The sequence below is a fragment of the Ursus americanus genome, chromosome 32, assembly GCF_024610735.1.
Source record: "Ursus americanus isolate L20-20 chromosome 32, mUrsAme1.1.p, whole genome shotgun sequence".
Classification (NCBI taxonomy): Eukaryota; Metazoa; Chordata; class Mammalia; order Carnivora; family Ursidae; genus Ursus; species Ursus americanus.
Genome location: NC_142158.1, coordinates 4,584,319 through 4,606,780, shown reverse-complemented (window position 1 = coordinate 4,606,780; position 22,462 = coordinate 4,584,319). Strand labels below are relative to the sequence as shown.

General features: G+C 54.6%; 2 protein-coding genes and 1 long non-coding RNA gene across 11 annotated transcripts in view; 1 reads left to right on the top strand and 2 right to left on the bottom strand.

Moving 5' to 3' along the window:
* The first annotated feature begins 486 nt into the window (after positions 1-486).
* VARS2 (valyl-tRNA synthetase 2, mitochondrial) lies at positions 487-11,465 on the top strand. Of its 4 annotated transcripts, none has more exons than XM_045800524.2 (29): positions 487-687; positions 828-909; positions 1,025-1,125; positions 1,422-1,543; positions 1,662-1,728; positions 1,828-1,925; positions 2,646-2,727; positions 2,902-3,021; positions 3,449-3,560; positions 4,262-4,350; positions 4,849-4,939; positions 5,169-5,296; positions 5,420-5,523; positions 5,757-5,838; positions 6,136-6,212; positions 6,297-6,372; positions 6,663-6,768; positions 6,978-7,048; positions 7,180-7,305; positions 7,527-7,631; positions 7,772-7,840; positions 7,963-8,041; positions 8,169-8,296; positions 8,641-8,793; positions 9,629-9,835; positions 10,510-10,621; positions 10,769-10,944; positions 11,109-11,237; positions 11,328-11,465. In XM_045800524.2, the coding sequence occupies exons 1-29, from the start codon at positions 487-489 to the stop codon at positions 11,421-11,423; spliced, it is 3,189 nt and encodes a 1,062-aa protein (XP_045656480.2). In that variant the 3' UTR covers positions 11,424-11,465. The 4 variants fall into 4 exon arrangements, with proteins under 4 accessions (XP_045656480.2, XP_045656479.2, XP_087714212.1 ...); XM_045800523.2 differs by having other exon boundaries at positions 3,449-3,566; XM_045800525.2 differs by lacking the exons at positions 487-687; positions 828-909; positions 1,025-1,125 and having other exon boundaries at positions 1,420-1,535; positions 3,449-3,566.
* Positions 1,019-10,512, bottom strand: LOC123794270 (uncharacterized). Of its 2 annotated transcripts, XR_015722604.1 has the most exons (5): positions 10,271-10,512; positions 7,475-10,050; positions 6,949-7,054; positions 5,741-6,656; positions 1,019-1,133 (listed from the first exon to the last, which is right to left on the bottom strand). It is a non-coding gene; the product is annotated as an uncharacterized LOC123794270 (long non-coding RNA). The 2 variants fall into 2 exon arrangements; XR_015722603.1 differs by lacking the exons at positions 1,019-1,133; positions 10,271-10,512 and adding an exon at positions 4,851-4,978 and having other exon boundaries at positions 7,475-7,591.
* Positions 11,466-14,735: 3,270 nt separating the features above from the next.
* The window catches only part of SFTA2 (surfactant associated 2), a 125,666-nt gene continuing 117,939 nt past the window's right edge, over positions 14,736-22,462 (bottom strand). For 3 of the 5 annotated variants that reach the window (XM_087858089.1, XM_087858090.1, XM_087858092.1), the window contains 3 exons: positions 15,639-15,724; positions 15,308-15,396; positions 14,736-15,176 (listed from right to left, as the gene is read on the bottom strand). In XM_087858089.1, the coding sequence (XP_087714215.1) occupies positions 15,090-15,176; positions 15,308-15,396; positions 15,639-15,724 (262 nt within the window). In that variant the 3' untranslated portion in view covers positions 14,736-15,089. Of the gene's footprint in view, positions 15,177-15,307; positions 15,397-15,638; positions 17,296-22,462 lie in introns of all 5 variants that reach the window. The other 2 variants (XM_087858091.1, XM_045800531.2) reach the window with 1 other exon arrangement.

Sequence of the window (22,462 nt, the reverse complement as noted above, 5' to 3'; positions counted from 1 at the left end):
CTGGTTCCCTCAGCGTGGGCTGCTGCTGCGGCCGCGGGGCGCTCTGGGATAGCGGCGGGCCGGCCGGGTGAGCGCGCGCCGGAGCGGCCTCCCGGGGGTGGGAGGCGCCGAGCTGCCGGGAGCCGCGCGGTGTGGCGGGCGGGAAGGCCGGGCCGAGCAGGGCGGGGGCAGCGCGGGCGGTGTTTGGGTGGGACTCCTTGCCGGCTCTCGGGCGCCCTGATGCCGACCATCTCCCAGAGTCCCTGAGTCCTTTCCCCGCCTGTGTGTCAGCGGTCCCCCGTCGCAGGTGCACCCGTTGAGGGCGACAAACTCCCAACACCGCGCTCTCTGTCCTCACTAGAAAGCGGTGTGTGGGAGGGGGTAGACAGAAAACAGACCAGGGCTAGTGGAAAGCAGGGAGAAGAAGGAAGAGGGTGTCACCCACCCACCCACATCTCCTGAAGTGCTCGATCTGGAACAGATCTTGGGCCTTTCCAAGCACTCCTGATGCCTCATTTACCTTTGGTCTCTTTTCGATCACCATTCTGGGGGCTGAAGCCCTCACGGGGCTTCCCCAGGTTCCATCCCCTCTCTACCCACTCAAAGCCCCATGGATCCTCTCTCTCCCGGAGGAACCATGAAGCCAAACAGAAGCGCCAGCGAGAGAAGCAGGCGGCGCTGGAGGCTGGGATAGCCGGAAAGAGCAAGGTTAGGGGTCAGACAGCTTGTCCTTGGCTCTTTGAGAAAAATTTGGAGGGGGCTGGAGGAGAGACTGGTTGGATTCCAGATGCCTGGGGTATACTGGAAACTGTATTCCCCCACCCCTGCTTCTTGGTCGTTCTCTCCAGTCACCTGCAGAATCCAGTAAGGCCTGGACTCCTAAGGAGGTAGTGTTGTATGAAATCCCCACGGAACCCGGTGAAAAGAAAGGTAATTAGAGAACTTGAAGGCCTTTTCACTCACATTTCTGTTGCCCATTTGGGCTGCAGAATTGCAGCCTGGAAACAAAGTTCAGGACTCAGTGAGCTCTCCTCTGCCGCTGCAGATGTCTCCCAGCTCCTGCCTCCTGCATACAGCCCCCGATATGTTGAGGCTGCCTGGTACTCTTGGTGGGTGCGAGAGGGCTTCTTCAAACCAGAGTATCAGGTTAGTACCTGGAAGGGAGGGGGTACTAAATGGTCCCCAGGACAGAATGGCGATTGAGCTTCGTGGGCACAACTGAGCCTCAGAATCTGGAGCTTACAGCCAGCCTGCCCAATAAAACGGGAGAGCTTGTCTTCAGCCCCTGGTGTCCAAAGTGGTTTCTTGACCGGTTTTTCCCTTTCCTGTTATTTGCGGGACTATTTTTCCTGCAGTTCTTTCCGCCTTGGAGACACCAGAGGGTGCTATTCCCCCAGGTAACATCCAATCATCTTTTGCCCTTTGACTTTTCGACTTTCTAGACCAAGCTGCCCCAGGCTACGGGGGAGACCTTTTCCATGTGTATCCCACCTCCCAATGTCACTGGCTCCCTCCATATTGGGCATGCCCTGACGGTGGCCATACAGGATGCCCTGGTGCGCTGGTGAGAGGGGAATGGGGAGTTTGCGTTCTTGGAGGGGAAGGAGGAGGTGTGGTAGTGTGGAAGGAGTGAGAGTAGACACCTAAGCTCAGGGGTTCATGTGAGGGTGTTTGTTTTGCAGGCACCGGATGTGTGGGGATCAGGTGCTGTGGGTCCCTGGCTCAGATCATGCAGGAATTGCTACACAAGTATGCATTTTGCCCCTTTGCCCTTTTCTTGGGTGAAGGAGAGTTGTTCTCCCAAAGTGACCCGATTATCTGTTCCTTTGCCTCCTAATCTTACTGTAGGCTGTGGTGGAGAAGCAACTGTGGAAGGAGCGAGGAGTGAGGAGACACGAGCTGAACAGGGAAGAATTCCTTAGGGAGGTGTGGAAGTGGAAGGAGGAGTGAGTATGATGGGTGCAGGTGGAGGGGCTGAGGTGGCAGGCTTGGGCCCTGCTTCCCAGCCGCTCTCCCTAACTTGATGGGCTCTTCCCATCCAGCCCTAACCACCCTCAGAGAGGGGAGCTCTGCATTCCCTTAGCATTCAGCGGGGTCTCCAAGCTCTGTGTGTGGTACGTGTGTGTGCGTGTGTATTATAGATACCCTTTAAAATGCGCGTATTTGTGGGTGTGGGCATATGTGTGTATTTTTTCTTCACTTATCCCATATTTCCTTACCTAGATTTCACCATCTCTTCTACTCACCTATTCCTACTTTCCATTTGCTTGAAATTACCCTCATTCTTACAGGTCTGTTACTATGCGCCATTTTCTTTGTAAAGCTTCTTTTGGTTTTTCCCAAATTAGCTGCTCCCTCCTCTGTTACCATAGAACTTTATGGCTTTTTTTTTTTTTTTTTTAAGTAAACTCTACACCCATGTGGGGCTTGAACTCACGACCTCGAGATCCAGAGTCACGTGCTCTGAGCCAGCCAAGCGCCCCAGAACTTTATACTTATTTTAATGCCATAGAAGGTCCCTACTGAGTTTGTGTGTCTGTCCATTGGCTTCTAGAGGCTAGATCAATGCCATAGGCTCATACCTGGCATTGCTGGTAGTATCACTGGGCCTGGTACATAGTTGGTGCTCAGGACAAGTTTGCTGACAAAGATCTCTCTGGACACAGGAAAGGTGGAGAGATCAGTGAGCAGCTCCAAGCTCTGGGGGCCTCCCTGGACTGGGACCGAGAGTGCTTCACTATGGATGCTGTGAGTGCTCCATGCCTTGCTCCCTGTGGGTGTCGAGGCGGTGTCGAGAGACGGGGGTCGGCAGGCAGGATGTTGTTTGTGTTGGGGGTAGCAAGGCAGGAACGCCTGGGTCCCTGAGTGGGGTGATGGGCTGAGAAGGGGTTGTTAGATATGGACACTGAGGTCATTCCCTAGGGCTCCTCAGTGGCTGTGACTGAAGCTTTTGTGCGACTCTACGAGGCAGGGTTGTTGTACCGGAGCCAGCAGCTTGTCAACTGGTCCTGTGCTCTAAGATCAGCCATCTCGGATATTGAGGTGAGGCAGAGGAGGAGAAGCAGGACTGTGAGAACTCCTAGGTGGGCAAAAGCTTGGACTCTGGAGCCAGACTGCCAGGATTCACTGAGTCTGGCCACCTGCCAGCCGTGTGACTTCCAGCAGGCCGTTAGCCTCTGTAAGCGTCAGTTTCCCCAGTCTGTAAGTTAGGGGTGATGGAAATGCCTGTGTCAAGGGGGTGTTGTGAGAATTAAATGAGAATTCATGGAAGGTGTTTAGCACGATACCTGTGCACAGGGTAAGTGCTCGGTGAATATTTCTGTAACTGTGACTGAATTGAGGGGGAGGTGGCTCCTGAATCCTCTGAATGTCTTTAGATGGGCTGTAGGGGGCCCAGGGCAGGTGGGGGAGTGGAGCGAGAAGCCTGCAGAAAGGCTGCTCTCCAGCCCTGCTGCTCTGATTCCTCCAGGTGGAGAGCCGGCCCCTGCCTGGCCGCACAGAGCTTCGACTGCCTGGCTGCCCCACTCCTGTGTCTTTCGGCCTCCTTGTTTCTGTGGCCTTCCCTGTGGATGGAGAGCCTGGTGAGGGTAATCCTCGGAAAGGTTGCCTGCTTATCGCTGCTTTCTTGAGCATGTGTTGGGTTGAGGGGAGGGAACCCACCAACCTGTTTCCCGCATGGCCTGGTGGGAGGCACTTAAAGGAACCTTGGTAGTATTTGTGTTCTCGTGGGCATTTATTCTGGGTTTTCTGTGTCACGTGAGAAAAGAGCCCATGGTGGCTGCCCTTTGGGAGCTTAGCATCATTCTACAGGAGACCGCTACCCAGAAAAAGACAAAAGATCAATTCTAAAGTATGGTTTGAACATTAAGTGTTTGGAAGAGTTCAGAGAAAGTGAAGAAAGATTAGTGGAAATAGACGGAGGCAGTTTCCCAAGGAGGGGCTGGTGCTCGCCTCAGAGAATGCACGGGGTTTGTGATTAGGGCCCCGAGAACTCTTTGTTCTCTGGGCACCAAGTAAGGCTTCTAGTTGCTTTTGTTAATGATCTACTTGTTTCTCCCATGCAAGTTTTCGAGAAATTCCTTAGCACCAGACAGCCTCCCAGGCTTCTGGACGTCAGCTTACATGGAAACCTCAGGCTCCTAATTATCTCTAGTTGCTCTTGGGGCCCTGCTCCGCCTTGACGGCCTCTCGCCTGCTCCCTTTTCTGGTTCTCCTGGGTTCAGTTAGGGGAGTGAGGGGCCAGGGTGATGACCGGCGTTGAGTGCTTGACTTTTGTCTTCAGATGCAGAGGTTGTGGTAGGAACCACAAGGCCAGAGACATTGCCTGGAGACGTGGCTGTGGCTGTTCATCCTGGCGACTCCCGATACACAGTAATACACAGCGTGCTGTCTGCCACCTCGCTTTCCTACCCCTGTAGCTTTCTCTTCCTGTCCTTGTCGATGGTAGCTCCTTCTTTCCTTCAGTTTCCTTTTCCTAAGACTTCGCTCATCTCAGCTCTCCAGTGTCTTTGACTATATGCCTTTATTTTCTTGATGTTCTACTTTTTCTCTAGCTCAGTGGTTGACAAATTATGGCCCGTGGGCCTGTTTGTGTGTGACGCTCCCTTGCGTGTTTAGGTATTACCTGCAGCCGGTATCTTTCCCTGACGGCTGCAGCGGCAGAGCAGAGTCGTGCTGCCGAGGCTGAATTTGCCTCTTGGCCTGTAGAGGCTAAAATACACTCTGGCCCCATAAGAAAAGTTTACTGACCACTGCTCTAGCTCTTTACCTTCTGGTTTTCACCCTCTAATTCCTAGGCTTCTCGCAGTCAGCCCAGACCGTTGCAGTCCACACGTGTGCCTGTCCTTGATCTCGCTCCCTTCCTTTCAGCATCTGCACGGGCGACAGCTTCGTCACCCCTTGACTGGGCAGCTTCTCCCTCTCATCACAGACTCTGCTGTTCAGCCACATGTGGGCACCGGTGAGTGGGGGTCACGGGAAGGAGAGCAGGCCGGGGATTCTGGAGGAGTGGGGAAGAACCAGGAAGAGGAAGAAAGGAGGGGAGGGAAAGCCTCTTCTAGGGTAGTCTCAGTGGATAGCGAGATGAAAGGGAGGCATAGAGAGAGAAGAGGGGAGGGATGGGGGCGTGGGGGATGACAAACCGCTGGAAAGGTGAGGGGTCAGTGCTCACGGTGGTTCTGCTCTCGCAGGGGCAGTGAAGGTGACTCCAGCGCATAGCCCTGCTGATGCCGAGCTGGGGGCCCGGCACGGCTTGAGCCCCCTGAGTGTCATCGCAGAGGATGGGACTATGACCTCCCTCTGCGGGGACTGGCTACAGGTGGTACTGGTCTCAGTGTCACCCCATCCTTTGGCACCTTCTGCCTTTCGTCCCCTCCTTCCCTCTCTCATTTTCTTGTTTTTTAGGGACCTTTACCCTTTACTGTTGCCATTTTCTCCCCAGGGTCTTCACCGATTCGTGGCCCGGGAAAAGATCATGTCAGCGCTGAGGGAGCGGGGCCTGTTCCGGGGCCTCCAGAACCACCCCATGGTGCTTCCTATTTGCAGGTAACCCCATTTTAACCCTTTTACGTAGGACTCCCCAGGATGGGAGTGGATAAAGCTTAAGTGTGCAAGAGGCTGGGCTCGTACCCCTTGCAAGGGAACGGAAACTGTTTGTCAGTTTTATTTGCTGCTGTATTCTCGGTTCGGAGGGCCTGGCGTGTAGTAGGGTCCCATGTACCTTGGGGGGAAAAGCACAGAAGCCAGGGAACAGCAGACTCACCCTGTCTCTCTCTCAGCCGTTCTGGGGACGTGGTTGAATATCTACTGAAGAGCCAGTGGTTTGTCCGCTGCCAGGAGATGGGGGCCCGAGCTGCCCAGGTGAGGCTGCGGTGTGAGGAAGGGCCAGCGCCTCGGGGAGTGGGAACTCCTGCAAATTGTAATGAAGACACAGGGGGCTGAGGCTCTGCTGCCCCACAGACCTCTGGCCCTGGCATTTGAGAGGAGAGCCCTAGAGAGGGCTGGCTCATTTCCCACTCAAATGCAGAATCTTCTCGGGAGCCTTGCGAGGTCCTTTCTGCGTGACAGCACCACCTCAGAGGCCGCTCATCCTGTCTCAGGAGGGCTGTGGGTACAGGTGCAGGAAGGGAAGCACTGTCTAAGGGCCTTTTTCTCTAGGCTGTGGAGTCAGGGGCTCTGGAGCTCAGTCCGTCCTTCCACCAGAAGAACTGGCAGCACTGGTTTTCCCACATCGGGTAAGGGTGAGGGGAGCTCTGTGGAGGTGGGGTGGGGTGATGCACGCTGCTCATGCTGAGAAATCACTGACGTCCTTTCTGCAGGGACTGGTGTGTCTCCCGGCAGCTGTGGTGGGGCCATCGGATTCCCGCCTACCTGGTGGTAGGGGAGCACACGAAGGTTGGTAGGAGAAAGAGGATGGGAGGGCTGGGCATGGCGGAAAGAGAAATAGCCATAGCGCAGGAGTCAGAGGACTTCCAGTGCCAGTCCCAGCTCCCTGCCTTCCCTGGGCTTCGTGGCCTTAGTCATGTAACCCACCGCGGGATCAGAGCTCCCGAGCTGGCCCTTCTTCCTCTCCTTGCAGAGGGAGCTGGCCATTCCCAGCTCCCATGGGAAACGTGAAACTCAGTGATGTTTCACACCTGGCAGGTGTTATTCTTCCTCACTCTCCTCCACTCCTTCTTCTGTAGGGGGATAAGGAGGACTGTTGGGTGGTTGGGCGGACAGAGGCCGAGGCCAGAAAAATAGCTGCAGAACTGACAGGGAAACCAGGGACACAGCTGACCCTGCACAGGGGTGAGTGTCTGGGTTGTGGAGGGCAGGGGAGGGTGGCTGGGCCTCTGAGGGGTGGATCCTGAGGCAGAGGAGGTGGGGTCAGGAACGTTGAGAATGGGTCAGAGGGCCTGATAGTTGTCTGTGCAGGGGGAGGGGAGGTTGGGGCTGGAAAGGTGCACAGCGGTGGGCTTGAAGTTCCACCTGTCCTCGTTCCCTGTTCTGTTTCCCAGATCCTGATGTCCTGGACACATGGTTCTCTTCGGCTCTTTTTCCCTTTGCTGCCCTGGGCTGGCCCCAAGAGGTGAGGCTGGAGAGAAAGAGAGTGAAGGTGGGGTTGATGAAGTGGACACCTGCCCCCCCCCCCCCCGAGAGCCTCGAAGAGAGCTGCAGGCACAGGGCTTGGCCTCTCATTGTTTCTCTTTTTCCTCCTAGACCCCAGACCTTGCTCGGTTCTACCCCCTGTCACTTTTGGAAACGGGCAGTGACCTTCTGTTGTTCTGGGTGGGCCGCATGGTCATGTTGGGGACCCAGCTCACAGGGCAGCTCCCCTTCAGCAAGGTAATGGCCCTTCAATGCCCAGCCCCTCTCCTTGACTCCCCAGTTTTCCCTAAATCTCGTCCTGTCTTCTAACCCCTAACGTGCTGTTGTCTGTGGTCGCAATTCCTTTTTCCCCATTCACTTCCTGCCCTAACCCCTGATGCACGGAGGCCAGAGATCCCCCAGGTACCTCCAGGGAAAGGCTCCCCTAGCCCCTCTGCTGACTCCCTCCGTGCCTCCAGGTGCTTCTCCATTCCATGGTTCGGGACAGGCAGGGCCGGAAGATGAGCAAGTCCCTGGGGAATGTGTTGGACCCACGAGACATCATCAGTGGGGCGGAGCTGCAGGTCAGGATGAAGAGTCTGGCGAGGGATGGCGTTTGCGGGGGAGAAGAAGGGAGCCTGGGGAGAGGAGCCGGCTGGGAGGGAGAGTGGCTGGGACCCTTGTAGGGGCAGGGTCCCTGACCAAGGCCACTTACCCATCCCAGGTGCTGGAGGCAAAGCTGAGGGATGGGAACTTGGACTCCACAGAGCTGGCGATCGCAGCTACGGCCCAGGTGAGTCCCCAGTGTCTGCCTCTCTCAGCCTTGAGCTCACGGCCGCCAGTTTCCTGCAGCCCAGGCTTCTGGCCCGGCAGCCACATAGGCACCTGCCACCCCGCTTCTCCCTCTGGTTGCAGAGAAAGGACTTTCCTCATGGGATCCCTGAGTGTGGGACAGATGCCCTGCGATTCGCCCTGTGCTCGCACGGGGCCTTGGGTAAGCCTGGGCAAGGGAGGGGCTGGGGCTGTAGCCCCCCCATAGAGGGGCGGGGCAGGGTCAAGGACTCCCTGTGCTGCTTCCACCCACGTGCACTGGCACACTCCCCCCTCCCTCTCTCTCCCAGGAGGCGACTTGCACCTGTCTGTCTCTGAGGTCCTGAGTTCCCGGCATTTCTGCAACAAAATCTGGAATGCCCTGCGCTTTGTCCTCAATGCCTTAGGGGAGAAATTCGTACCCCAGCCTACAGAAGAGGTAAGAGAGTAAGAAGAGAGGCTTGAGGGGCGCCTGGGTGGCACGGCGGTTAAGCGTCTGCCTTCGGCTCAGGGCGTGATCCCAGCGATCTGGGATCGAGCCCCACATCAGGCTCTTCTGCTATGAGCCTGCTTCTTCCTCTCCTACTCCCCCTGCTTGTGTTCCCTCTCTCGCTGGCTGTCTCTATCTCTGTCGAGTAAATAAATAAAATCTTTAAAAAAGAAAAAAAAAAAGAGAGGCTCGAGGGGTGGAATCATCAGGTCTTTGAGGGTTGAAGATGGCATTTGGAGGGAAAGGTGATGGGGAGTCAGTCATCCCGTCCTGAAGCCCCCTTCTGCCTGCAGCTGTCCCCCTCATCCCCCATGGACGCCTGGATCCTGAGCCGTCTTGCCCACGCTGCCTGGGAGTGTGAGCGAGGCTTCCTTGCTCGAGAGCTGTCACTCATCACCCGTGCCCTGCACCACTTCTGGCTGCACAGCCTCTGTGACGTCTACTTGGTGAGTTAGACCGGGGCCGTGGCGTCGCATTCCGCTCCTGCATACCTTCTCCCTGTTCCCCCTGAGATCGGATTCCCTGGCAGAAAACTCTTTTTTTCAAACGTTAAATATCATTTACAGAATCTTTTCTTTTTTTTTTTTTAAGATTTTGTTTACTGAGAGAGTGAGAGAGCGAGAGAGAGAGCACAAGCAGAGGGAGGAGCAGAGGGAGAGGGAGAAGCAGGCTTCCTGGGGAGACCGATGCGGGCCTCCATGTGGGGCTTGATCCCTGGACTTAGGATCATGACCTGAGCTGAGGGCAGCTGCTCAACCCACGGAGCCCCCGAGGTGCCACCAGAATTGTTATTTTTTTAAAAGATTTTTTATATATTTATTTGAGAGACAGCGTGCGTGAGAGAGAACATGAATAAGGGGAGGGGCAGAGGCAGAGTGAGAAGCAGACTCCCTGTTGAGCAGGGAGCCCGATGCAGGACTTGATCCCAGGACCCTGGGATCATGATCTGAGCTGAAGGCAGATGCTTAACCCACTGAGCCACCCAGGCGCCCCTCTGTCTCTTTCTGATAGGCAAAAAACTCAGTGCTTTGCTTTCTAAACTCTGCAAACCACACTGACAATTTTATCCCCCTTTCCCACCCCTGAGAATCTCTGCCATAGACTTGCACTTGTCGTTTGCTCCAGAGTGTGTTCTGGGACAGCCGGTGGTGTCCAAGATGCTGTGTGCTCCTGCCTGTTTACCCACAGCATTTCCCACTGGCAGGGCAGTGGATGTGTGGAGAAAGGACATGGGCGTGGCCTCGACCTGTCCCCTGACCCTATCTATGGCTTCTTCCCTAGGAGGCTGTGAAGCCAGTGCTGTCGCACTCGCCCCATGCCCCAGGCCCCCCGCAGGTCCTGTTCTCCTGTGCTGACGTCGGTCTCCGCCTCCTTGCCCCACTGATGCCCTTCCTGGCTGAAGAGCTCTGGCAGAGACTGCCCCGCAGGCCTGGCGGCCGCTCTGCCCCCAGCATCTGTGTCGCTCCCTACCCCATTGCCCGCAGCCTGGTGAGTCATGTGTCCCTGATGTCTGGGAGTGGGACCCGTGGCGAGGGGCTGGGGAGCAGCCTTCTGAGGGGCTGGGTGCTGTGGGGTCACGGGTCTGCTTCGGTGTAGAGCGTTCAGGAGGAGGAGTTGTTCTTGCAGGGCTGTGCTGGGGCGCCCTTCGCCCAGGGGGCAGGAGCAGGGCTACACTGCTCTGCGACCGTGCCTCAGTTCCCTGTCTTTAACCGGGAGTAGGAATGGTTCACGTCATGGTTGTGATGAGGATTAGATGTTAGTAACAGGATGGCCCCGAAATATCTGCAGTTTTAAGCTTCAATAATTCCGGAAGGATAAGTGCTATAAAGTCACCCCCACGTCATTTAAAGTTTAACTACTTAAACTTTCTCATGCTATTTGGTTTTGTGAGTTTTGAGTAATAGAGTTTAAGTTGGAACTTACTTTTGGTTGTTCCCCGTCTTTGGTCAGAGCCGTTAACAGACGTCAACCACAGACGTCAACAGAGACCTGCTTAGATGGTGCCCCAGGTTTTGCTTGAGCTGGTGAATTTTGTGTGTGGTGCAGAGGACTGAGTCTGTTGCCCTAAGCAGACTGGGGTGGGCAGGTGTGGGGCGGAGCCGGGAGAGGTGATGGCGAGGCTCCCGGGAGCCTGCTTGTCAGCTCTGGGTCTTCGTCTCCAGGAGCACTGGCGCCAGCCCGAGCTGGAGCAGCGCTTCTCCCGGGTGCAGGAGGCCGTGCAGGCACTGAGGGCTCTCCGAGCCACATACCAGCTCACCAAGGCCCGGCCGCGAGGTGAGATGGGTCCTGGGTTCCTGAGTCCCTGCAGAACGAAGGGCTGGCGGAGGAGCGGGGTGAGCCAGTCCGGAGCTAGGAGGTGCAGGATGGGAAGGGAAGCAGGATCTCCCGCTTTGACCCTGACAGTTGCCCTTTCCTCCTCAGTGCTGCTGCAGAGCTCAGAGCCTGGAGAGCAGGGCCTCTTTGAGGCCTTCCTGGAGCCCCTAGGCACCCTGGGCCACTGTGCGGCCGTGGGCCTCTTGCCCCCCGGTGTAGCGGCGCCCTCCGGCTGGGCCCAGGCCGCACTCGGCGACACCGCTCAGGTGTACATGGAGCTACAGGTGACCGGAGCAGACTGGAGGGGGAGGGAGGGATGTTGGGAGGAGGGCAAGGGGCGGGTTCGTGAAAGTGAGGAGAAGGGGATGGCGAGAGGTGTTCGACAGGCTGCAGACGAAGCAGACGCCGGCGGCACGGAGAAGCCTGAGCCGTCGCTGTTCTTCCGCAGGGCCTGGTGGAGCCCCGGGCCCAGCTGTCCCTGCTAGCCGCCCGGAGACACAAGCTGCAGAAGCAGCTCGATGGCCTCACGGACTGGACCCCATCAGACGGGGAATCAGAGGCAAAGAGGCAGCAGAGGGTGAGGCTGGAGGCCTGGCTCCCCGCAGGAACGTGGGCTGGGGGGCGTGGGCCTTTCTCTGGACCCTCACCTGCTTCTCTTCTTGTCTAGCTGTCTTCCCTCCAGCTGGAACTATCGAAGCTGGACAAGGCTGCCTCTTACCTCCAGGAGCTGATGGATGTGTGTCCCAGCCCCGGGCAGCTCTGAGCACCAGCTCACCATCCCTGGTGGTGTTTTCCTCCCCGAGACCCGCCTTTGAGGACAAACAGATCCGGCAGCTGTTAGGGCATGATGGGGCCTCTGAGACCGTGTGGCTCACCTGCCTCATTTTGTAAATGAGGAAACAGACTGGCGTGGTCGGTGTCACTGGGTGTCCCCGATGATGCTCACCTTCCTGCCCAGCCTCCCTCCTCTGCAGTCCCACCTGGAAGTTTAAGAATGAGAGAAACTTTTAAAACCCCAAACATTACTGCCTGTGGTCCTTTTATCCTTCTTTCCCCTAGTGGTGACTTTCTTGCCTCTCTGTTGTTCCCTGAGGCTTTGGTCTAGGAAAAGCGGGGGCTGCCTCTTAGCCGTGGGCTCTGGGCTGCAGTGGGGCGTGTGTGCTGGTGGTGCCCGCCTCACTGGAAGAGAGGGACTTCCTAGGAGGGCCTGGGTACAATGACTCGGGTTCCACCTACTTCTTAGAATTATTGCCAGTGCCTTGGCTTCGGCAGGCCCTTGCTCCTCACAAACGGAAGCTCCCCTGGTCCTTGGCCTTATCTTGGGGGTGCCAGAGAGAGCAGGTGCTTCCTCTAGGCCTGAGGGGCTGCAGAGTGTACTGGGGCTGGAGGGCTGCTCCCATTCCGTGTCCCTGACACCGGGGTGCCAGGGACGTGTTGCCCAGTGTCTGACACATGTACGTCCCCACTGATGCAGACACCCTCCCCCACTGAACGTCTCATGTCCTCCCTGTGGAATTCAGGGCCTGCCTCTTACACGCCCAAGGTGCGTTCTGTCCGGCAGCATTGAGTAGCTACTATTTAAGGTGGGCCTATCAGGGTCTGGGTCTTTGTGGTGCCGTTGAGAACCTCAAGGTGGACGTTTGCTCCATTTTGGAAATGAAGAAATGTGCTCTAAGAATAAAAGCCACTTGTCCCAAGTATCAACTGAGATGCAACCCAGTAAACAGGTGTAGTTATTTGTGGCCACTATAAGCAAGCTTCAAATAGAATGGTGGCTTAGGCAAGGTGGACATTTCTTCTGCTGGGCCGAGGTAGGGCGGGGCTCTGCAGAAATGGAGGCCCACACCCCACTGAATCTTACTTCCCCCCATTCTGATATATTCCTTCCAACTCGGTGTCTAAGATCGGTGCCAGCTGCCACCCCCAGCCTTGGCCCCATCCCACCTAGCGGTAAGAGGGAGAGGACGGGGAGGGCAGCAGCTTCCTGTCTGCCCCCCGTTCAACAAGTACTTCTTGAGTACTTCCTACTGTGTGCTGGGCCCTATTCTGGACCCTTAGATTCATCAACGAATGAAACCAGGATCTTTGCCCTTGTGGCACTTCCATTCTAGTAAAGAGGGTCAGAAAGAACACATGTAGGGGCACCTGGGTGGCTCAGTCGTTGAGCGTTTGCCTTTGGCTCAGGTTATGATCTCAGAGTCCTGGGATCGAGCCCCACATCAGGCTCCCTGCTCAGCCGGAAGCCTGCCTCTCCCTCTCCCACAACCCCTGCTTGTGTTTCCTCTCTCGCTGTCTCTGTCAAATAAATAAATAAAATCTTAAAAAAAAAAAAGAACACATGTAAATAAGTAAACTGTACAGTGTATCTGAGAGTCATAAATGCTGTGGGAAAATGGGTAGAACAAGCTGACATAAAAGTAACACTTTTACTCATTGTAAAAGTGAGATGTAAGCACGGACTGCAGGAGCTGCAGGAATTAGCCAAGTGGATGCCTGGGAGAAGAGTGTTCCAGGTGGAGGGAAGAGCCAAAGCAAAACTAAGACAGGAGCGTCCCTAGAGTACTCAGAGTGGCAAGGAGGCCAGTGTTGGGCCAAGAGTAGGAGGTAAATTCCATCGTGGGGTAGGGGGTCGGGAAGGCTCAAGGCAGACCATCCAGGGCCATGCGCTCCAAAACGGTTGCCACATGACTAATTAAATACAACTAAACATTCAGCTCCTTAGTCACACTAGCCACATTTCAAGTGTTTGATGGCCACCTGTGGCTAGTAGCTACCACACTGGTCAGTGCAGGTCAGTCTTGGAAGAGAATTTTTTGAGAAAAGAATCAAGAAATCAGCCTGGTGACCCAGGCCCTGAGATCTAGGAATCAGGCTGAGGAGCAGTCGTCTGTCCGCTCCTCCAGTCTTTAGGAAATCCAGACATCCAGTCCCCCAACTTGGTTGGGGCCTACACACCTGACCCATGGGCGTCACCTGCTCACTGGTGCAGGCCAGGAGCAAGTCAGGAGACACTGGGGCCCTTTGTGGCTCCCAGCTCCTTCTCTTCTAGGCTGCTGGTCCCAGGACAATTGTAAAGGAAACTAGAGGAATTTTGTTTCACAAGTTTTTCTTTTCACTCCCTTTTTCTATTCTTCCCTCATCTTCAGGGATGTTCTATACGGATCTATGCCTTCACCTCCCTCCAAAGGAGTCAGCGTCTAATTTCACATGGTGGTGATGGTGTGTAGGTGGGAAGTATGATAGACAGGGGTGAGGACTGTGGAGAAGAGGAAACGATGACATTAATACATGCAAATGGTCAAGTTTGGGCTGCATGCTTGCATTTTGAGAGAGGTGGTAAGAAGTCAAGATGATCTTGGGTGAGGAGTCCGATGAGTGCCTGCCTCAAGAATATCAGGAGAAGGAGGACCCTGGACCACTGAAGGGACTAGGACTTATACGTTGGGACCACGGTTCCACCTCGAACAACCCTACTGCACATTCCCACTTACCTGGCACGTGCCCTAGGTAGCTGCTCCACGCAATCCTCACAAGAGTCCAAGCAGCTGGAACTATCATCCCCATGTTGCAGGTGAAGACATGGAGGCACCAAGAAGATACGAAATCTACCTTGGACGCAAGTGCGGGCCTGTGGGACTGAATGTTCTCATATCCGGTACAAGCTCTACTCCCCCTCCTCCTTCCCACCTGCCCTCCTTGCCAGGCTGGCTATCCCTTCATAGGTGGAACCTCTCCTCTCCCACTGCGGCTGCCTCCCACCGCTACCTCCTACCCTAACTGACCTGTGTGGGGCCCTGGGTCAGGGGCCCACGTCTGGAGACTGTTCTGTCCACATTTCTCTCTGGGCTCCTGCGCTCCCAGCCCCAAAGCTGAAACAGAGACGAAATGAAAATCTTGTTTAAGTCAAGGCATTCGTCTGGTGTTGGACCTGTCTGCTGCTAATGGACCTCGAGCGAGTGACTTACCCTCGGTGAGCCTCAGTCCTCAACTGTAAAATTGGATAATGACACCTATTATGCTACATTCAAGATCGCTGCAAGCATCAAAATGGGAAAGCATTGAGCCTGGAACAAAGTGAGAATTCATACAGGCTTCTTTGCTTTATTCCCAGGCGTTATGAAGATCTCAGCTTGAAGTGTTCTGTTCACGCGCATGCGTACGGGAGTGTGGTGCGTGTGTCCCCAAACAGTTAATGCCCCAGATTCTTTCTAGGTCTTTCACACTGGTGTTGAGGGAGAGGGTGTCCGTCCCAGAATCCCTCTGCTTAATAAGAGAGAGAGTCAGAGACTTTGGTGTCCAATTCCATTTTCCTGCTGGCCCTCTGCTCATGAACCCACAAAGACAAGTCATTGAATTCAGCACATCCACCACCACTCAGCAGGGTTGGGCGTCCTTGGTGGGCCAAGGCGGGGACACAGGTTTACTGTTCTCAGACTTTGCAGATGACATGCTGTGGGGATCCCGCATGATGGAGGGTGACATTGGTCCCTGATGGGAGGTGGAGGAGGAGGCAGAGCTGGGGGAGAGAAAGGGTTAGAAGGGTGTCAGATGGCTCTCACTCATCCCTTGGAGATGACCAGACCCCACACTGAGTCAGAAACACACTTCGAGGTCACGCAGCCCTTCTTTCCCCTCCCAAAGAATCACCTTCTCGAGCAGTTCCAGGAAGTTGGAATCATAGGAGAAATTTGCTAGAAAGGAATCCTTCAGCTTCAGCTGCAAAGTCATTCCTGGCCCTGGGGATCCAAAAACAGAGCTTAGGGCCCAGTAATTAGGGCCATATTCCCTCAGACATAGGTACCCCCTCCCCAGCACCCCTTCCTCCCAGTTCCTCTTCCCTGACAATGTCTTCCCAGACCCTATCGATGCAGGGTTTCGGCCCCAGACTGAGAGCTCAGGACTGGCTCTGTCCCTTCCACTCCCCTCTTTGGCCTCTTCCTGCCATGAGCACCCAGGCATCAAGCCCTCCAGCCCTTACCTGTTCCCTGTGAGCTGCTCAGGAGAGTCAGGAAGAGGAAGAAGGGCACCTTGGCCCTCATTGTGACCACCTTGCTTCTTGTTTCCCTGATGGACAGAAGAGATGTCTAAAGCTCTGGCTGGCCTCTCCTTAGCAGGCCTGCCTTTCTACCCTCCACTCAGTCCTTAAGCCCAGGTGTTTGGGGGAAATGGGAGAAGAAAGCTGGGTAACTGGATTTTCCAGTTTTCCCAATAAGGCTTTAAGGACCCAGGAGAGGGCCACTCACTGGGCTGTTGGGGAAAATAGGAGGTGGTTCCCTTTCCTTAGTCCTGTGTACCCCCTCCCCTATATCTGGAGACTTGAGGGGGAGGGTGCTCAGTCCTACAGAGAGGGAAGTTAAGGAGGTGTCCCTCCTGTAGGTGTCTGGGCCCCACCCAAGCCTGGGCCTCCCCTTGCTCTTTAGGGATTAATTATTAACTGCAATTAATTTCCATCATTCATGCCACCAAAGGGCTCAGGAATGTAGGCCCAAAAGGGAGGGGTAGATTAGACCAACTTTCTTTCCAAACCCAGGTGTCCTGCTCCCCCAGGCACAGTGGCTTTCTAGGTGAGAAATCTGGGTAAGGGGGAAATTTTATCTTTGAATGTTTTGTTTTCATTGTTCTAAAACAATCCTATCTACTCAGGTGGAGACACAGGTTTCATCAAATATCCCCCCACCCCTGCCTGGGTGAGGAGTCCGATGAGTGCCCTCCCCATCAACAGCTGTATACACAGGTACCCCGGACGACGAAAACAAGGACAGATATGGAGAGGGAGTTTGGAGCCCATCTAGTTTACCATCTTTCATTACACATTAGGAAACCAAGGCCCGGGGAGGGCACGTGACACACTAAGGTCACACGGTAGGTCAGTAGCAGAGAGATTAGAGCCCATCCCTCATGCCAGACACAGGGACAAGCTCAACAGATTGACACTCTGGTCACATAAAGCCCCGGACACACAAAAGCACATGCCTTCGTCTCCTATTTGCACGCCCGTGTGTTATTGCCCTCCCCCCTCAGAACACCAGTGGGGGCAGAGGGGGACGGAAGCAGTGAGACCACCGGGCAGACTCGAGGAGAGAAGCCAAAGGCAAAAGCGAGGAAATGGAGAGATGAATGGAGACACAGTCTACACCCTAAAAATAAAGTGAGGCACTCAAGGCCTCCCAGACTTGCACAGGAGAGGAGGCAGACAAGAATGGAAAGAATAAATGTGCAGAAAGATCAGCAGCCACTGGAGGTGCGAGCAGGGGTAGAAGGCAGGAACACAGAGAGAGGCTTTGGGGTATCTGAGTCTTCTTAAGAGGAGAGTGGGGGCACCCTTATGTCTTTCCCACCTGGTGCCCCCAACTCTTTCTATATAGTCATGGCTGACACTGCTGTTTGCTAGGAACAGTAGAACTGTTATTTCCTTTACTGCTTGGAACAACCCTTTGAAGTAAGTACTAGATCACTCCATTTTAGGGGTGAAGAAACGAAGGCTTAGGTCACATGACTTGCCCGAGCTTGCACAGGGTGGGCGTAGTGGACTCAGTGCAGTCTGGCTCCAGAGCTAGGTTCTGAACTTCTGCATTGCACTGTTCCGGAACAAGTCATGTCTTCCCTGGTGCTCCTCTTCTCCCCTTGCCCCGGCTCTGCCAAAAGAATGGAAGGCTTTGTCGGCCACAGCCAGCTCGGTGAGAGACGGTTCGGGTGTTTATCCTGCCCTGAGACCCCCCAAAGGTCAGATGCAGGCCCCAGGCCTTGACGTGCTCCACCTCCATCCAGCTCCCAAATTCTGCTTCCTCAAGGGACCCATGTATCCTCACCCCCAATGGTTGGACTTCTAGGAGCAAGAGGACTCTGGGATAGGACACCCTCCCTTTGAGGAAGGTCTGGGCTGGATTGACTTGGACATGGAAGATTGGTCCCAAGTCTGGGAAGAGCCTGAGGGCCAGGTAGGGGAGTCCTCAGCCTCTCTCACTCACTCTCCCCCTCACCCAGTGTTTCCCAGGATCAGGCTGGGATAGGTTAATCCCCCAGGGACACCTTGGTGACCTCTCCCTGGGGATGGAGATCCTGGAGTTGATGGAGGCCCCAATACACCTGGATCTCCTGAGACTTATAATCAGCCTCAGAGCCTTTAAAGAGCTGGGGAGATGGATCTGGAAAGACACACACCAACAGGCACCATGGATGCTGCACTGGTGCTGTTCCTGGGGCTGCAGGAACACCAACCTCGGAAGAGGGGTGTTGGGGTGAAGATGTGGGCTCTGGACCCAGGGACTCGGCCAACGCTTCTAACCCCATCACTTCATTTTTCTTCCTTTTCCAACAGCTCAGCTGAGCTCATGGGGAAACACAGTATCTGGAGGCATCCTGACTACCTCTGAGAGTCCCTCAAGCTCTCGAGATACCTCTGCCAGTCTCCCTACCACCTCTGAGGAGATCTCTGCCGGTCTCCCCACCGTCTCTGGGGAGATCAGTGCCAGTCTCCCCGCTGTCTCTGGGGAGATCTCTGCCGTTTTCTGCACCATCTCTGGGGAGATCTCTGACAGTCTCTGCACCATCTCTGGGGAGATCAGTGCCGGTCTCTGCACCATCTCTGGGGAGATCAGTGCCAGTCTCCCCGCTGTCTCTGGGGAGATTTCTGCCGGTCTCTGCACCATCTCTGGGGAGATCAGTGCCGGTCTCCCCGCAGTCTCTGGGGAGATCTCTGCCGGTCTCCCCGCCGTCTCTGAGGAGATCTCTGCCGGTGTCCCCACTGTCTCTGGGGAGATCTCTGCCGGTCTCTGCACCATCTCTGGGGAGATCAGTGCCGGTCTCCCCGCAGTCTCTGGGGAGATCTCTGCCGGTCTCCCCGCCGTCTCTGAGGAGATCTCTGCCGGTGTCCCCGCTGTCTCTGGGGAGATCTCTGCCAGTCTCCCTGCCATCTCTGGGGAGATCTCTGCCGGTGTCCCCGCCGTCTCTGGGGAGATCTCTGCCGGTCTCTGCACCATCTCTGGGGAGATCAGTGCCAGTCTCCCCGCTGTCTCTGGGGAGATCTCTGATGGTCTCTGCACCATTTCTGGGGAGATCTCTGCCGGTCTCTGCACCATCTTTGTGAGTTTCTCATCAGGTTCTTCGACTTTCGGGGGTTTTCCCGGTAGTCCTCAGACTTCAGCTACGACCATTTCTGGGAGCACTGCAGTAACAGTCTCGGTGTCGCCAGGTGATATTTCTGTTGCTCAATCCATCTCTGAAGGGCTCTTCAGCTTGTCCTGTGGCTCAGGGTGGGGGCTTCCCGAGCTTGGCCACGTGTCAGTCAACAGTTCCCCAGAACCTCACTGAAGCGGTGCCCTGGCCTTGGTGGCTATAAAAAGCCCCCCTTCTGCTTTTCAATTTACAAAATTTTTCTCTTGTAGTTAGTGTCTTTTGTATCCTGCCGAAGACTTTGTTTTGCCTACGTCAAAGTCAAAAAATATTCTCCTATATATTCTTCTGGAAGCTTTATTATTTATTAATAAGCCCATGACCTATCTTCGATTAATTTCTGTGTATGGAGTGAGGTAGAGGTCGGTTCATTTTTTTGCCCTTATGCATAACCAGTTGTCCCAGAACCATTTATTTCAAAGACCCTCCCTCTCTGCCCACCATTGAATTGTGTGGGGACCTTTATCAAAGGTCACGTGAGCATATATGTGGGAGTCTATTTCTGAACTCTATTCTGTCTTCTGTGGCTATCCTTACGTCAGTGCCACAGTACTTAATGACCGCAGTTTTGTACCAAGTTTCAAGACCTGGTAGGATAAGTCTTCTACTTTTGTTTTGCCTTAAGATTTCTTGGACACTCTCAGTCTTCATTTTCATAGAGTCAGTTCATCAACTTATACCAATAACTTGCTAGGATTTTGACTGAGGGCACACTGGATGTAATTTCTGCTTCTGCTCTCACTTTGGTCTCTTCTGGCCATTTTCTCCCTCTGCCCTTCTAGGCTCTGTCTCCCGCACAGCAGCCCCTGAAACCGCTCCCACTGTGCCTGGCCCTCCACACCCCGCATGGCCGTCTCAGGAGTTCCCACTCCCGTAATGGCTAGCGCGGCCACCACGTGCCCTGAGCTTAGCCTCCAGACCAGTGAAGTGCTCTTGTTTGCATTGGGTCCTTTACCAGTAAGATGTTCGTTGGGCCCATTCTCTCTTATTCTTTGGCAGTCAGCCCTGGCTCTTGGAGAGGAATGTAGGAACAGGCATTAGTGCCTGCTCTCAACTGGGTTTTGAGTATGTCTGAGGATGTCCACCAATAGTGGAATATTAGAATAATAATTTAAGAATATTCTTAAAGGGGTTTTGGTGCTCCCTCGAGCTTCTGGTCACCCCAACATCAGATGTCTGTTACCTGACTGTTTCCTTAAAAAGTTTCCAACTTCCTTCCTCATGGCCTGATCTGTCTTTCTGGTGCAAGAAGCATCCCCTCCAAGGATCCTGTTCCCCCTCCTCCCTCTGTTTCCTCTTTTCCCCTCTCCATTCCCAGCAGGGGAGGCCTGGGCAGCCTCCCCCAGGTAGCTGAGGGCAGGAAATGAGGGGAGGGAAGACAGGACAACAGGGTGGTGGGAAGGACTGGGGTTCAGAGGAGGGAGAGAGGCCTGCCTGGGCATCCTCATAGCAGACAAAATGCAGACTGAGAGAGACATAGACAACAGAGCCGGAGCACTGGAGGAAGGTTCAGAAAGACAGAAAGATGTGTATGTCAGTGAGGAGTTCAGAGACCGACAGACATACGTCCACAGGTGTTGGGAAGAGGTGGCTGCGGCTTGGATGAAAGCCCTTATAAAACCCCTCCATGGAGACTCTGTTGTCAAGAGGATAGGAGAGAACACCACAGAGTGGTGTGGTCTTCGAGCTGCACAGACATCAGAGTCACAGAAGGAAAGATGGAAAGCCAGGGAGGGCAGTGGGGAGCTGGGGGCTGAGGTCCCACCTGCCTTGATCACTGTTCCTCTCTGCTTCTCAGGCCCAAAGCCTCAGGAGAAGACCTCTGTCTGGGACTGGGCCATCGTGCTGATCACTGTCACTGTGGTGGCAGCAGTGGTCAGCCTACTGTATGCTATCAAGAAAGTGAGTGAAGCTGTGGCCCAAATATGTGGGTCCCCAAGGCCAGTGGGGCTGGGACCCAGCATTCCAGGACTCTGAGAAGAACAGGGGCTTCAGAGAGGAGGATGACAGCCTGCCACTCTTAGGGAGAGGTGAGGTGGAAAAGGAAAACTTGGCTAGGTGGCTGAAACACTGACCAGGCAGGGCTGGGGACTTGGGGCTACTGGAAGAGAGGCTGGGGAGGGCTGGAGGCTGACCAGCCCAGGAAGACACTCAATTTAGCTCTAGGTAGTGAAGAGCTGTCTGCTCTGTGGATCACATTACCCTGGGTGTTGAATTCTAGCTCTACCATTATAGCTGTGTGACCTTGTACAAGTTACATAACCTCTCTGTGCTCCAGATTTCTCAATAATAATAACTGATACTTAAATAGCATTTATTATATGCCAGGGGCTATCTGTACATACATACCCATGTACCTGTGATATAGGTAATGTTATTACCCCTCATTTTATAGATGAGGTGTAGCCCGCATTTGATAAATGAATGCTGGATAAAATGAGAACGATAGCATCCGTTTCAAAGGGCTGTTGGAGAATGAAGCGAGCTATACATATGAAGGACTTAGGTGCTTGGCATTAGTAAGTGCTCAATACATTACTCTTATTGATCATTATTATTGTTTTGCTTGAAAAGGAATGCTGAGAATCTGAGTTGTCAAAAAGAGGCAGCAGTCCATGGGGAGAGTTGAGGGCTGGACAGAAGGTTCCTGGGGCCCTCAGTTAACCCAGTCTATCCATCCTCCATCTCACGGGCCTGTCAGTTCCAGAAGGAAATGAGTGTGGAGTGTGGTTATGGTTCTGTGAGCTCTTACAGCTGCCACCAGGAGGAGCAGCCAGTGCTACCCTGTCAAGTGAAGGGGCGGGGCCAGGATAGCTGAGTATCCCTCCCCCTTGGGCCTTCCTTCTTCCTCTCCAAAATAGACTCATTCCCAGACTCAGCTTCCCATTCAGCTAGCTGGGGCCATTTCCTACAGTAGACTCCTGGGGCTCCTGGCCCATCCAGGTCTCCTCCACCAACATTGTAAGGGGAAGTCCGCGGTCAGTCACCAAGTGGGAGGCCAGGATTCCAGTCCCGGTTCTGCCACCAGCCTGCCGTCCGGCACCTCATTTCTCTGATGCAGCTTTCTCATCTGCAGAAGGAAGGACCAGAGCTGCGTGGTCTAGAGGGCTCCTCCAGCCTTCATGGGATCTAGGCCTGGACGGTTGGAACCTTTGCCCCCACCCTTTCTTCCATCCCACCCTCTTCCTCAGAGAAGCTCATTAGCTAAGGACACGTTGGGCCTCCCACGTTCAGATGGGTGATTCTCCCTTCACAGCTCCTTTCATATGGAGCCCCTTTGGGCTGGCTCTTCACCCTCCCGAGACCCCCAATTCTCTCACTCAGTTTCTCCTCACAGGCGAGGAACCCTGCTCTGTGACGCCCCCTTAGACCACTCTGAGTGGATGAAGGACACAATTCTTGCTAAATAAAACACTAACCCCTCCACTCATCTCCTAGCCACCTCATATTTGTCAAGGCACGCGGGCTTGCCATCGGGCACGCACTGGTTGAATCGGGTCTCCTGTGTATCAGGTGTGTGACCTTGGGCAAGTCACTTCCCTAATTGGAGGTTGTTTATTCTCATCAGTAAAAATGAGGCTGACATTGCTGACCTCATAGGTTAGAACAAAGTAAGGTGCTTAGGACATT